This window comes from Octopus bimaculoides, chromosome 11 (assembly GCF_046866305.1).
Source record: "Octopus bimaculoides isolate indiv1 chromosome 11, ASM4686630v1, whole genome shotgun sequence".
NCBI lineage: Eukaryota > Metazoa > Mollusca > Cephalopoda > Octopoda > Octopodidae > Octopus > Octopus bimaculoides.
In genome coordinates this window covers 18,398,522-18,414,974 of record NC_142938.1, presented here as the reverse complement: position 1 = coordinate 18,414,974, position 16,453 = coordinate 18,398,522, and the positions used below count along the sequence as shown (strand labels likewise).

Genomic DNA, 16,453 nt, shown 5'->3' with positions numbered 1-16,453 from the left:
CCGCTGTCTACGTAGAGCCGGAGATGTCGCAGTCTCAGCGCGTGTCTGCGCATCATCAACCACGGCATGCCCAGTCCTCCTTTTAACGGGTGTTGGCAGCAAACGGATCGCCTAACCATCGGAACGCTTCCTTTCCACAAGAAGCGGAAGAGGATGCGCTCCAGTTTGGTGATGGTAGGGTCGGGACAAGGAACGACGGTCAGGCGGTAGTAGATGACGGACGCGATGTACGTGTTCGCCACCTCCGCCCGACCTTTCAGGGAAAGCTTCCTCTCGGCCCATTGCCGGGCTAGAGTGGCCACCCTTCGCGTTATCTCGTCCCAGTTCTTCTCCGTTTGGAGGTCTGGACCAAACCAGACCCCGAGCATCTCAACCGGACCGTCAGTCCAACGTCCCACGACGGAGGCGCTACTTGACGGCATGGGGTTGCTTCTCCAGGTGCCGAGCCGCAAGCCCACTGACTTATCCCGGTTGATTTTCGCTCCCGTTACCGCTTCGTAGTCTCTCAGTGTCTCGCCGACAAGCTCGATGTGCTTTTGGCTAGACACTATGACGGTGACGTCGTCCGCGTATGCCGACACGCTCGTCCCGCATCCCAACTCTCGCGGGATGCCCCTCAGCGTCGCCAGCTTCCGCAGTAGTGGCTCGAGAGTCAACACGTACAGAAGCGACGAGAGGGGGCATCCCTGACGGACCGAACGTGCAATGTCGAAGGGTCTTGATAGATGCCCATTGACGCGAACTACCGAACGGATGCCTCTGTACAAGGCAGCCATCCAGCCGCGGAAAATGGGACCGAAGCCGGCTGCTATGAGGACAGCCTCCAAGTATTGATGGTCTACCCTATCGAAAGCTTTCGATTGATCTAAATTGATCAGGGCCCCACCCATGCCAGGTTCCTTAACTACCCTCTCTATGATGTAGCGCATCAGATGGAGGTTGTCATGGATGCTCCTGCCCGGCACCGCGCACGTTTGCGCCTTGCCGATCAGTTTCTCGATGACAAGCGCCAACCGCTTGGCTAACACCTTGGCCAAAATTTTCAAGTCTGCATTGAGCAGAGTGATGGGCCTAAAGTTATCTATGACGTCCCCCTTGTTTGGATCTTTCTTCAGCAGCGTTACGGCTCCTCGACTCACAAAACCGGGAATGCTCCCGTTTTGCTGCCAGTTGCAGTACACCGCCACCAAGACGTCTCCAAACAAGTCTGGCTTACAGTTGTAAAGCTCGTAGGGCAGACCATCCAAACCCGGAGATTTGTCCCTCGAGCATCCCGCCATCGCGTCCCTCACTTCCGCCGCCGTGATGGCACCTTCGCAGCACTCCGCCTCTCTTGCCGAGAGTCGTGGCAGGCTGTGCAGGTAGGCACTGAAGTCCACCCTGCGTTCTCGCTCGCCATTCGTCCCAAACAGTCGAGCAAAGTGCCGCTGAAAGGCCTCACACATTTTGCTTGGCTCGAGCAGTTCGCGCCCCTGTTCGTCCACCAGAGACCGAATGGTGGCTTTGTTGCCCTGTTGCGCCTCCGCCACCCGGGCCTCTCGTGCGGCTCCAACACCTTCGTTTCTTAGAGCACGCATCCTAGCCCTGACAACGCACCCTTCGTGTTTGGCGTTGAAGTGTTGGTCAAGGGCCAACCTCGCCGCCAAAACGTCGGATGCGATGCCACTTCTAATTGCCTCTTCTAGCTTCTTAACTAGTTCACCCTCTACTCTGTTTCTGTCTATGGCTAGTGCTTTGCTATACCTAACCGCTTCTGCTTTTATTGCTCTCTTGAGGGCAAACCACCATTTGTTATTGATGATGGCTCCTGTCAAAGCCCTCTTTACTAACGTGCTAATCCGGTCTCTGAAAACTGGTCTCGACGGGAAAGACGCGTTTAGTTTCCAGTAACCGGAGCCCTGCCTATGTGTCTTATCTAAGTCTAGCGTACACGTCACAAGTTTGTGATCCGTGTAGCTGACTATGTGAAATTGTGGACACCCTATGCTATCTCTATCTACTCTCCTACACAGTATTCTATCTAGATACGATCTCGACGACCCGATGCGGTTTGTCCATGTCCACATTGGCGCATTCGGGTAATCGAGTCGGTACCTGTCAGACAGTTGAAAGCGTCTGAGCAGGTCTTTGAGGCATTTGCATCCCCGTCTATTCCTATCTCTGCCAACATAGTCTAGATGCGTGTCCAAGGTAGCATTCCAATCCCCCACTAAAAGTAAAGGACGAGACGTTCCTAGGAATACTTCTAGACGTCGAAAGAAATCCGGCCTACCTGTTAAAGGTGGTGCGTATACTGATATGAGTCGAAAAGCACACCCATCGCTGCCATCGACATCCAGAACAACCAATCTACCCTCCGGGTCTATGAATACTGTCTTTACTTCGAGATCCAGACTCTTGCGAAAGAGTACCGCCGTGCCACTACCGCCCATTCTCGGCAGACAGGGAGAAAAATAAATGTTAAACTGTCTGCCAAACATGGACGATAGGGCCCGCGTATCATGGAGTCTGGTCTCGCTTATGGCTATGATTTCTAGTTTATGTGACTTTATGTCATTTAGGAGGTACCCTTGTTTCCAAGGGGACCCCAAGCCACGCGCATTTACACAACCAATCTTGAGCATCATTTTGATTTGAGTGTTAAAGTTTTATAAAGAGAGTCACTTACCGTTTGAGAGTTTTTGTGTCTCCTCCTTCGGGTTTTCTTCGAGGAGATCACTATATAGTTTTTTCGCCAGGTATTTTTGGCATTTGCCAACTGCCTTTGGAAAAATAGATTTTAGTGTGTGGTGCAGGGTTGGTGTTATGTGTAGTATTTTGATGTGTTCTGGCGGTGTTGTGTATGGGTGGTTGCTGGTTTTTATGTCTTCGTTTGTTATGTTTGTTTTTGTGTTGATGTATTCCATCAACTCTGAGTTTTTTGTGTTGATGGCAGTGAGCATTGTGTGTGTACTTGCTTTTGGGGTTTTGTTGCTTGTGTTGTAGTTGTGTGTGCTTGTGTTGGTGTCTGGAGTGTTTTCGGGAGTTGTGTATCTCCCTGCTTTGTTTGTGTTTGCTTTTCTTTTCTTGCTCCTCTTCCTCCTTCCTTTCTGGGCTATTTGCCATTCCTCATTACCTTCATCTTCCGACGAAGGTTCTGAGGAATCGGAAGGGGGTAGGGGCAAATTGTGAGCGTCTGTGTGTGCTTGTGTGAGTGGTTGTGTTGCTGTTTTTGTTGGTGCTGATGGCTTGTTATTTGTGTGAGGTGTGTGTGATGTGGGGGAGGGGGAAACAGTCTTGGAATTTTCTTTCTTTTCCCCTGCTTCCTCACTTGTTGTTTTTGCAGATGCTGTTGTCTTCTCAGTTGCCAGTGTTGCTTGTGTTTCTCTTGTTTTGATTGTTGATGGTGGTGTTGGTAGTAGGGTTTTTTTTTCCGGGTTTTGGTGGTTGCCCTTGTTGCTTTTTTTGGTTGGCGGCGGTTGGGCAACTGTCCTTGAGGTGTGCCTCGCTGCCGCATACATAACAACGTGGCCGCCTTCCTTCCACCACTACATATAACTTGTGGTCCTTTGCCAGTTGGATGTGTGTGGGGATCTTTTGGCACTCCTCTTCAGTGATATGGAGGAGGACTTCGACTTTTTTTCCCCCTTCCCAGTTTTTCTCCTCTGCAGTAGCAATTTCTAATATATTTGCCTCCTCCATTTCGAGGCATATAGAACCTACTATCCACTGTGTTTCCACTTGTGAAGGGACATTCTTTACTGTCACCTTCGTCACTCTCTGTCCAAGATAACTCGGTATCATCACCAAGTCATCTGTGTGGAGAGAGAGTGTTGAAAATTCCTTCGCTAACTGTTCGCTCTTAAAGCGTACTAGGACCGTGGCAAATTTTCGTCCCCAAGTAACATGACTTTGAAAGGGCCATATCGGTTTGAGACAAATCTCAATTTTTTGGGTGGAGAAACTCTCCGGTCGCTTCGTTTTCTTGTTGATAAGTCTGTATGATATGTGCTTCTTGTTTGTATTTTCAATAATTGCTTTTGGTATGTGTATTTGTACAGTGTCACCTTCTTTCGTGAGAAGGGATTTTGTGTCATTGATTTGTTTTTGGGTGAATGTTAATATTGTTCTTTTTTCTTTCGTTGCATCGGCAAAATTTGTTTTTGTGATGCTGGCAGATATGTTGTTTGTGGCGTTTGTGGTGTTGTTTATCTTGTTCGTCTTGTAGTTGTTGATGGTGGTATTGACAGTGGTGTTGGTACTGCCAGGTTCAAAGGTGGTGGTAGTGGCGGCAGAGTTTGTCGAAGTAGTGGTGGTGTTGGTGTTGAAGGTCGGTGTCCTGTTGTTGTTGCTGTTGTTATTGTCACTGGTAGTAGCAGTGGTGAGGACAGTGGTCGTGTTAGCAAGGACATTTGTGTCGTTGTCGTTGTTGTTGCTGTTGTTGTTGTTGTCTTTGTCGTTGTTGTTGTTGTTGTCACTGGTGACGGTGGCAGGCAAGACTGCTGTAGCAGCAGAGTTTGTACACGTGATGGTGGTAGTGGTGGTGGTTGAGGCAGCAGCAGTTGACTCAGAATCATTGCTCTTTTTCATCACTTGTCTGCGTTCATGCGGAACGGCATTAAGTGTTTTCGCCTCTGGCATTAGGAGCGGGAAGTCGGCCTCGTTGAAAACCTTAGCCATATTCGTTTTAAAGAATATGGCTAGGAACGAGGAAGATATGTTTGAATTTTTGGAAATAAGGCTCTAAATAGAGCTATTTCCGATTTGAAAAATATATGTTCACGAAGTATTTTGTGTTATACACAACTTATACAAAATTTTTAAAAAAAATAGGTCTTTTAAGAGGTGAAAAATGCAACTTACATGGGAGCCGATGTGTCTACCGTCCGTCCATGATGATAGATAGATAGATAGATAGATATGGATGTTTGTATGTATGTATAGAAATATATGATACTTATACATACTGTATGTATTACATTGGATATTATATCATATATGTACACACACACACACGCACACACAATATACATATATATACATACACACACACACACACACACATATATATATATGTATGTATGTATGTATGCATGTATATAATACAGTTTATACATACATACATACAAATTTAAGTTACAATATATAAATTCACGTAATCCGGTAGTACTCATAAAAAAGCTCCTTAATGTGTCACTGTACAAACGATATAGAATATATAGTAAATATACAAAAGACAAGGATAAGGATTATATAAAGTCATAAATGATAGAAAAATATTTAGATGAATCTTTATTTAATGATAAAAAAATCCAAATATCACGACAAATTTTTTTCATAACTCAAAAAAACAAGTAAATAACTTATATTATCATATTTAATAATAAATAAATTACTTACATATCTGCACTGACACAAAATGTAAAAAGATCTTTTCAAAATGATGCAGAATTTGAGCCATGACATAACTCAAATTCTGCATCATTTTGAAAAGATTTTTTTACATTTTGTGTCAGTGCAGATATGTAAGTAATTTATTTATTATTGAATATGATAATATAAGTTATTTACTTGGTTTTTTTTAGTTATGAAACAAATTTGCCATGATATTTGGATTTTTTATCGTTAAATAAAGACTCATCTAAATATTTCTCTGTCATTTACGACTACACACACACACACACATGCAAGCAGACATTCACTTGATAACAATTACAGAGCAATACATACATATGCCTACAAAATATATAGACATTAATTAATAAAAGAAATAGATATTGTGATCTAGTGAATAATGTTAGTGTGTTCTGTTTGATCTAGTAATAGTAGTAGGGTCCACTTATAGAACAGGTTCATGTCAAATTGTTTACATTTTCCAAAAACTAGAATTCACCATGAGAATTATATAGGTTTTTAAGGGTGAGACCTTTTTCAACTGTGCAGAGATTTTAACTTCATTAGCATTCATTTAAGGTTACAATCTTTAATAATTGGCATTTATAAAAGAAGAGTTATCTTTTAATTGCCAGATATAATTGGATAACTTTCTCACATTTCTTTTTTTTAATGTGTTTCAAAGAAGTATGATAGTTATTTTTCGAATTATATGTCCCTTCTGTCATGCTTATATAGCGTTTATGTGCTTTGTTGAAATTTGGTTTAGTTTACTTTGGTGGATCAGCTTCAGTTTCATTTGTAATGAAGCCTGTGTTGCATGACATATTGTGTAAACTTATGCTGGTATCTCTGCATATACAATCAGAGCCATATTTTTGGAAGCATATGCAATATAGTGAAGTTCATAATGGTTGTGCAACTGTACGTTTATTTAAATCATATCCATTATATATTTTTCTAAATTTATAGTTGGTGAGAAGTGGTTATCAGTTAATACTGAAAAGGTTTTAATGAATATTTGACTTAATGTTTAATAAAAATAGGAAGTGTAAAGCAGAGTATGTTTTGTCACTTTTTACTATTTTTGAGTTGGCAAGGCTGGTAGCAAATGCAATTTTATCTTTGAATTTGTTCGCTTCCAAGATATTATTTGAGTAAAGAAACTTTCAGCAAGGATTTCCTTCTTTAAGAGTAAAATGAAAATTCTTGTACCGTTTTGAGATTTAAAAATTTTAAGGGTATGTGGCAGGAGCCTATCTTAACATAAGTTTTTCATTAGGTTTACTAAAAGTTTTATAAAAGTTTATTGTTAAATTCAGCATATAAAATGTACCCTAAATGTGTAGATAAGGTTATCCCTTAATATAGCTAATGTGTGTTAGTTGGCTTATTTGGATATAGCTGACAAAGTGTCTTTATAAGAATCAATGTCTTTTGAAGTAAGCCTCTTGCTTTGTATATCCAGGATATATAATCCTAGAAGCTTTCATATCTCTATGCTATCATAATCCCCCATGCTTACTTCAACAGTACTAGAGTGGTCAGATTTTACCCAGTCAGAATCTTTGTCAAAATTGAGTGATATCTAACATGATTGATAATCTCAGTTCCTTTATCTTTTATTGTTTTATAAGTCTTTCTTTGTGAACTCTAAGCACTTCAGATTTAGAGATGAAAGGCTAAATTTGGCAATGTCAAATTGGATAATTTGAGAGTTATGCTTATAACTAATACTGATAAACCAACCATGTTGCATCACTAGAGGTTGATAGCCTTCCTAATATTATTGTTGAAATTATTTAAAATTTTCATCAAGTTTTTATCTAGGTTTAGGGTTTAAGGTAAACATTTTCCTTATGCTTCCTACTTTATGATGGTCTTCAGTCTGTTATCTAGTTTATGCTGTTTTCTATATATTCATCTCATTGTTAATGTTGTATGCTGCTTTTCCTACAGTTTTGGGTTGTTATTAAGTAACTGTGCAGAGTATTGTCACCTCCAGAAAAGTTTTAAGGTTGTGTTAACCCTTTCGTTACCAGCCCGGCTGAAACCGGCTCTGAGTCTGAGTACAAATGTCTTGTTTTCATAAGTTTTGAATTAAAATCTTCCACCAAACCTTAGTCACAATTTATGTTCCTAACACTAGCTTAATGATAATTAAGTTATTTTACTAAATTCTTTTGTATATTTAAAGTAATTGAAAGAGACACAGAGCATCTCAAAATAAATACAGTAACGAAAGGGTTAAAAAATATTGCAAAGCAGCCATCAAGCCCATTTGATAATTTCTTTATCAGTGTCCATGTTTCACTGCCATATAACAGCACTTATTTGACAGTTGCGATGTACAGCTTGATTTTGATTCGCCTTGGCAGTTTGGAGTTCCAGACCTTTTGCTTGTGACAGGCTGTCCATACTTGTACCTTCCTGATCTTAATGTCTGCTTCCAAACTGTTCACTCATCCATCTAAGTACTTGAAGTTTTCAACAACATCAAATTTGTAACCGCTCAGAGTAAAAAGTTCAGCATCACTTGATCGGTTGAAAGACGTGTGTTCGGTTTTCTTGACATTTGTATTTAGTCCAATTTTGATAGCTGATGCTTCTACTCTCCTGAGCAGCTGCTGTGCTTGATCTATCTTATCAGATATGATTGCTGTATCATCTGCAAAGTCCACCATTGTTAAAAAAGAACATCTTTTTTTCTACACTATTCTCTTTCTGCCTATGATTCTCTCTCAAAGACTTTGGAAAGGTGGAATATGATACATACGATAGGTGCAGTTGGCTGTCTGTGGCCTTATGAATTGTAATTATTTTATTGTCTCTTGCAGTATTTCTCATATATACATACATCACACATGCAGACACACATACATAGAAAGAGAGAAAGAGAGAGAGTGCGACAGAAAAACCTCCCACATTTTACATGCTCGTTAATGTGGCACTAGTAAGGTTAGTTAGATGGTAATGGAGTCTTCATGTAGATAATATTTTACCGTTTTATTAGTTACCATTGCAGTTTGACTATTATAAATTGTGTGTTTGTTGTTAAAACATTTGTCAACCAGTGAAATGTGTCCCACCCTGCACATACAAATATATATATATTCAGGTGTATGTATGTATGTATGTATGTATGTATGTATGAATGTATGTATGTATGTATGTATGTATGTATGTATGTATGTATGAATGTATGTATGAATGTATGTATGAATGTATGTATGTATGTATGTATGTATGTATGTATGTATGAATGTATGTATGTATGTGTGTATGTATGTATCTATGTGTGTGTGCCTTTATGTATGCATATATTTATATATACATTTATAAATATATATGTGTGTGTGTATGTATGTAAGCATGCATGCATGCATACAAGTAAACCTTAATAAATGACCAATACATGTTTAAATCCAGACCCTCGCTTCATATAATGGTCCGAGCTCTCTAAGCAAGAAAGACTGGAATTCACTTCCCAAAGTGCAGTTTGCTGGCACCGAGTATGGTTCATATTGCTCTCTGAATAGCTTTTTGCAAGTAAGTTCCAGTTTACTGTTTGTTGTTGTTGATGTTGTTGTTGTTGCTGTTGTTTTTGTTGTTGTTGTTGTTGTTGTTGTTGTTGTTACTGTTGTTGTTGTTGTTGTTGTTCAGCTTTGGGACAGCCGTGAGTGAGTTGAACTTTCATCCAGTCATGTTTGGTTTGTTCCTCTCTTTGATGTTGTGTATTAGGACTATATTATCCAACGTGTTTCTCATGCCTTTTTTTTTTGTCCACAGATAATAATGTATATATAACTCAAGAAAGATATAAGCTGCTATTTCTAATAGACTAAGCTACCAATGACTTGTTTTTATTCTTTTCATTGTGTGTGTATGTATGTATGTATGTATGTATGTATGTGTGTGTGTATGTATGTACATGTGTGTGCTTGAGTACACACACATCGTGGCACTCCATCAGTTATGACAACAAGGGTTCCAGTTGATCTGAACGATGGAACAGCCTGCTCATGAAATTAACGTGCAAGTGGCTGAGCACTCCACAGACACGTGTACCCTTAATGTAGTTCTTGGGGATATTCAGCATGACACAGAGTGTGACAAGGCTGGCCCTTTGAAGTACAGGTACCACAGAAACAGGAAGTAAGAGTGAGAGAAAGTTGTGGTGAAAGAGTACAGCATGGTTCGCCACCGACCCCTGCTGGAGCCTCGTGGAACTTTAGGTGTTTTTGCTCAATAAACACTCACAACGCCTGGTCTGGGAATCGAAACCGTGATCCTATGACCGCGAGTTCGCTGCCCTAACCACTGGGCCATTGCACATCCACCTCACACACACATACACACATTCACACACATACACAAACATATATGCACACTATGACTATGCTGACAGCAAAAATGAGAGTTATAGGAAGCCAGGAACCCTAAAATTGAACAGCTATGCATGTTTTTATATCTACATCAGTGCTTTGTTCAAAATATAGAAATGTATTTGTTGCCAAATCATTCAACTGTAATTAACTGTGTAACCAATAAATCTATAATCAGCAGTGAGGGTTCGTGGCGTAGTGGTTATGACGTTGTGCTCATGATCACAAGACCCTGGTTTCGATTCCCAGACTGCGCGGGGCATTGTGTTCTTGAGTAAAACACATCATCTAACGTTGCTCTGCAATCACTTTGACATCTGACAAGTAGGAAACTGAGCATCTGTTCAGGCAATGTGGATTTGATGGAGGGAATGTGCTGATGTATAACACAAGCATTCAATCACTGTAATCAAATCATTCAGTACAGGTTGTTCAGCAAGAAATGGAGGAGCCCTCATCTATTTCTAAGACAGGAGAATTCACAATGAATCAATAGGTCATTAGTTAACTTTTGTTCTTTGGATGGTTCCTGTGGCATGGGGCAGTTTTTCTATTACAAGAGGTAGCTAGCCCCACTCTGAACCCTTTTACGTTTCTGAAAAATCATAGCGGGTGTGGCGGGAGTGGTAAGTAGCTTGCTTACCAATTACATGGTTCTGGGTTCAGTCCCACTGCGTGGCACCTTGGGCAAGTGTCTTCTACTTATAGCCTCGGGCCGACCGAAGCCTTGTGAGTGGATTTGGTAGACGGAAACTGAAAGAAGCCCGTCGTATATATGTATATATATATATATATATATATATATATATATATATATATATATATGTATATATGTATGTGTGTGTATATGTTTGTGTGTCTGTGTTTGTCCCCCTAGCATTGCTTGACAACCGATGCTGGTGTGTTTACGTCCCCATAACTTAGCGGTTCGGCAAAAGTGACCGATAGAATAAGTACTAGGCTTCCAAAGAATAAGTCCTGGGGTCGATTTGCTCGACTAAAGGCAGTGCTCCAGCATGGTCGCAGTCAAATGACTGAAACAAGTAACAGAGTAAAAAGAGTAAAGAGTAAAGAGTAAAGAGTAAAGAGTAAAGAGTAAAGAGTAAAGAGCTCCCATGCAGAGAAGGAATGAAAAATTCCCTCCCAGTACTTGTCTGGTAATATATTTACCAATCTAGAAGGGTTGAGAGGCAAAGAAGATTTTGGCAGGATTTGAACTCAGAGCCAGAACAAATATTAATAAAAGGATTTCTATCCGACAACCCTAACAGCTCTACGAATTCATCACCTTCTTAAGTTTACTGCTACTGATTAACTTAGTGTTGATATATTTTTATTCATGTAGCAAGAAATAACTGTGCAATGAGAAATATAAAGCAATATCAGTCAATGATGTTAAGTATGGAAGATAACTCTACTCAGGTTTTGTTCCTATTTTGACCTCATCAGTGGAACAGTTACTTTGTTATCATTCTTGACGAAATGGTGAGAGAATTACTAAGTAAATAGAAAAGGTTGTACATTTATTGGTGAAAAAAAAAAAATGGAATTGTTTCGAAAATAAATAATTCAATGTTTATATAGGCAAACTAATAATTTTTATTTGAGATGATTTTAAGAATATTAAAATATCATTTTGCACTGATTTTGAAATTCCCCCACCTGGAATGTACCATTGTTTCTAGATATGATCATTTACTTTTTTGTTTCTTTACCTACCTTATTACTCAAAGCTAGAGTGTTACCTGTCATAAAATGGATAACATTGTAAGTACACCTATACCGCTATAGGTAAATATAAGGAAATATGGCATATTTATAATAATTATAATTCAACCTTTATTGAATCTTGGTGCTTATAGTAAATGACGAAATAAAGTTTAGTATGTGCACTCATCTTGCAGCTTTCCATATCTCTCTTTTATGCTATGTGTCTCTTTCGTTCTCTCTCTCTCTCTCTCTCTCTCTCTCTCTCTCTCTCTCTCTCTCTCTCTCTCTCTCTCTTTCCCCCTCTCTCTCTTCCCCTCTCTCTCTTTCTCCTTCTCTCTCTCTCTTCTATCCTCTCTATATGTTGGAGAAATCAACCAGTCATAACAACTGCATAATTATGACAACTCCTCTATAATATTGCTTTTATTAATTTATTTTCGTTTCTTTTAACAATTATAATTTAACCTAATTAAACTAGCTACATGTTTAGGGAATGTAGAAATCATCCTGACACTTCTTGCTATGTCTACGGTAGCTTCACAATTATATCATAATGCTAACATGTTAAAAGAGATCATAAAAACTGAAGCACAAGCTACTATATTTCGACTGTCAACTTGTTGACCAAGACAAGCCATGAGTTCCTCATCAGATTCATGCAGTGTGTTCAAATGGCTTGCAAGACTAGTTGAAGAAAAAGAGGCCCTCAATGTCTTTTGCTTTTGGAGGGAACTGAAGATCACCTTACAGATCTTCTTTCTGTATTGTTACAATTATTGAGTTTTTTTCCTTTAGCCTAGCTAACCCAAAAGAAACCATCTCTTCATATTAGACTTGTTATAATTTGTTGAGGCAATGACTAAAACTAAAAAAAAAACATTCTAGAGGATTTCAATTTCTCTCAAAAATACTTCCAAACTTAAATTTTACCAAAATTAAAGAGAAGGATTTTTATAGGTCTTCAAATTTGAGAGTTACTAAAAAATACAAAACTTCTGATGAAATACTCACATCACTGGTGCTGAATGTGTGGCAAACAAGATTCCAAATAAATTTGTGCAAATTCTTATTTTTTTTAAATGGTGTTAAAACACAAATTGAGATTTTATACGATGTAGGTTGTCATATGTTTCCTAAATTACATTTACATCCAAATTTCAGCTTAGTTAGAGACGAACAAGGATAGTACCCTCTTCACAATACTAATGTCCTTGAATATGTTATATTTTAGACCAAAATATTGATTTCAAATTTTGGTGCAAGACGAGCAATTTCATAGGAGAGGACAAGTTGATTACATCGACCCCAGTGTTCAACTAGTACTTATTTTATTGACCCTGAAAGGCAAAGTTGATCTTGGGAGAATTTGAACTCAGAATGTGCTGGCGGATGAAATGCCACTAAGCATTTTAACCAGTGTGCTAATGATTCTGCCTTACATTTTAGATTGAAATATTGGAAATAAAATATTTTCCAATTATTTCTTATACTATCAGGCTTATTCTTTTACTCTTTGTTTCACACAATTTCTTGTAGCCATGTCGAGAACCACCAACTTTTTGCGTTTCAGCTGAGCGTTGTTTTCAGCAAGGAGGGTATATTTCTAGTAGGCTTCTATGTAACTTGACAAAATGAAATGAACCTAAAAGCTTGTGAGTTATTTGAGATCGATTGTCATCCAATAAATTATTTTCATTGTTTTTTTTATTTTCTTACTTTCTTTCTATCTTTTTGTCTGTTTTAGGATCCGGAAATTGTAAGTGCGGATTTGTTAAGCCAGGACTTCACTGGTCTTGGTTTCAACATATCAGGTAATATGAGAGAAGGGATATATATTGACGAGGTAAGAAACAGAGGACCAGCAAAGGAATCAGGGAAGTTAAGAGCCGGTAAGTAGCCAAGAGTTTCACCATTTCTAGCTGTTCTATGGACATACACATGTTTTCATAATAATGATAATCCTTTCTGTCTGCAATAAGCACAAGGCCCAAAGTTTTAGGAGGGATTAGTTGATTACATCGACCTCAATACCCAACTGATACTTGTTTTATCAACCCCAAGAGGATGACAGGCAAAGATAACAACAGTGGAATTTGAATTCAGAACTTAAAACTGGAAGAAATGCCACAAGACATTTTCCCAATCGCAGTAACAATTGTGCCAGTTCCCCACCTTATTAATAATAATAATCTGTCCAATATAGACACAAGTTCAAGAGTGTTGAGAGGAGGGGCATGCCAATTACATTGATCCCCAGTATTTGACTTGACTGGTACTTACTTTATTTACCTCGAAATAATGAAAAGCAATGTTGACCTTGGCAGAGTTTGAGCTTAGCATGTAAAGAGTCAGAAGGAGAGGGTATACATATATATATATATATATATATATATATATATATATATATATATAATACTAAAACTCTAGAAGATGTTTGTTTGTATATATATATATATATATATATATATATATATATATGTATGTGTGTGTGTGTATATAATACTATACATTGTAAAGTATATATTACTAGCTGTTTTTCCCGGTTTCACTCGGGCAGTGTGGTGGATTTGGTTAAAGGCTATTTCCTATGTACATTTTGAATAATAAAAAGAACTAAAAATAAAAAAAACAAAAATTCCCAAAACAAAAAAAAAGTAAGAACAACCCAAAAACAATCTGATGCTAAGGATTTTGCGGGTCGATATTGTAAAACTAACTTCACGTGTGTACCCATAGCCTCATGTAGTCACGGAACCTTATTTGTGGTATAACCTCGCCTTAAAAGAAAAATATATGGTAGTGCGGTTGTTGTATTGGCGACACAAGAATGTTAATCGAAACTATTCAAGATCAATCATAGGTTGGACGTTCATGTACACTGATTAGAATTGTGAATTTCAATTATTGAAAACGCGTTCCCGGATGGATACAATTGTGCAGAGTCCGTTTGTCTCAATATGGAAAAGCTGTTTGAATGTCGACGTTTGAAGACATTTGTAACTGAAGTTAAAAAAAACATAGTAATTAGAAAGAGCGTAAGCTATAGCTTTTTTTTTTTTAATGCACAAAAAATTGAAATTATTTTTTTTCTGTGCCTTTGATTAAAATTTTCGAAAAACAAACCCAGCCACATTACTTGGAAAAAAAATAATCTTTATTGTGCTGGTTTTTCGTAAAATTTCGCGCATGGGAAAGGCAACAAAATCGCCCCTTCCCCCCACTTTGAATGGGATATTGCTATCTTAAAAAGTAATAATCGATTATCTCGGTAACCATGGGAGTTGGAGGGCAATAAAAATCTCCTGAACATGAGCGGACCATGCTGCCGCTCTGTGCTGAATTTCACGCGATTCCACTGCACCGTTCTCGAGTGAATCTGCCGACACTCAATCAATCAATCAAGAACACTGCAATTTATAGTATAGAAGATAATTGTGATGGTTACAATTTAATTTAAAATATCTTTTTCAATAACATTATTATTTAAGGATTTGCCAATGATAAATTACATGTATATCTAATCTTTTTTTTTTTTTTTTTTTCAGGTGACTTAATCAAGGAAGTTTCAATATCATTCAAAAATATTGTTTTCAAGGACGCTCTCGCCATCTTAGGATATGCCTCTCCTTACCCAGTTAAAGTCACTGTTGAAAAACAGAAGGCAATACCAACTAAACCAATCGTTTCGAAGGCTCCCATTTTGCATCCTCTTCTTCGTAGCCACTCAGCAAATGATCTCTACGAAATTGTTAAAGAACCGCCACCAAAAGTATCCTACACTGAATTGAAAAGTCGAGGGAAAAGTCCGAGACATGATTCATCTATAGTCAAATTTCATGGTTCTACAAATAGCAGTCTCTTCGATTCTGAATGTGATATATCACCAAGCCCAGGTACATTAGAAGTAGTAGTCCATTCGGAAAAAGAAAGCGCTGGCAAATTTGATAAAGAGAAAAAAATTCTGCCTGAAAAAGACAATCTGGTAAATTCACGAAACCTACGCTTTCCTTCTCTGGCTTCACAGATTGATGGAAACACAGACGGCAGCTTAAAATCCAGAGAAGATATTTCAAATATCGATGACAAAATGGATTTGCAGTTTTCCAAGTATGATAAAGAATTTTTAGATTTGAAACACGAAGCAGAAGTAAAATCAACGGGACTGGAATTGGAGGTTCCAGATAACGAAAGAAAACGCTCTCTAAATTCAGAAAGTGAATTTGCAGAACTAGAAAGAAGTATACGTTATTCAGCTCATTTTTCTGAATTATATGATAAAATAAATGACAAGAGTAATATACCGCGCTTCAATCCGGAGAAACTGCCTAGTGATAGAACACCTATCGAAGACACAATCTCTGTGACAACAAATCAGACTGCTTTCTCTCAAAATCCAAACATCAGAGATGACATACCAAACAAAAATATCACAAATGGAATTGTAGCCGATAATCTATCAGTGGGTAACGATTTTACTGATGTTAACCCTTTTAGTTTAAATTCTGAGACTATTTTTAATGAAAAACCATCTCTAAAAGAATTGGAAGCAGAAATCACACCAATTAAAAAAGATGTTTCTCTCAAGTCCCCTTTCAAAAATCCCCCAGAAATCCCTTCCTTTGACGGCAATTTTACCGATTTGAATGAAATACAAGAACCTAAAACAGATATGACTCATCTAAAATCTCCTACAGAAAACTTATTGACAATGCCTGTAAAATTTGTTAGAGATGAGGGTGCCGTAGAAAATAATATTAGCAAATATATTGCAGATAGCGATAGCTTTGCCTCTGATTCTGAGATGATGAAAATACCAAGCCATGACGAAAGTGCGATCATACAGTTAGATTCACCAGACATTCCCACCAGAATTGACCTAACAAAAGATCATGATGTGACAAATCTACCCAGTAGAGATCTTCAAAATAACGTTGACCTCCATCTAACTTCGGATGAACTGGAAACTAATGCAAATGATTCTGTAG

At 38.4% G+C, this 16,453-nt stretch overlaps 1 protein-coding gene across 2 annotated transcripts in view; it reads left to right on the top strand.

The window, feature by feature from the left end:
- The window catches only part of LOC128249055 (uncharacterized), an 85,253-nt gene that overhangs the window by 67,103 nt on the left and 1,697 nt on the right, over positions 1–16,453 (top strand). Inside the window, exons 4-6 of one of the 2 annotated variants that reach the window (XM_089359603.1) lie at positions 8,803–8,922; positions 13,213–13,357; positions 15,014–16,453. The exon at positions 15,014–16,453 is cut by the window's right edge and continues 1,697 nt beyond it. In XM_089359603.1, coding sequence (XP_089215729.1) covers positions 8,803–8,922; positions 13,213–13,357; positions 15,014–16,453 — 1,705 coding nt within the window. The remainder of the gene's footprint in view (positions 1–8,802; positions 8,923–13,212; positions 13,358–15,013) is intronic. The other variant, XM_089359604.1, reaches the window with a different exon arrangement.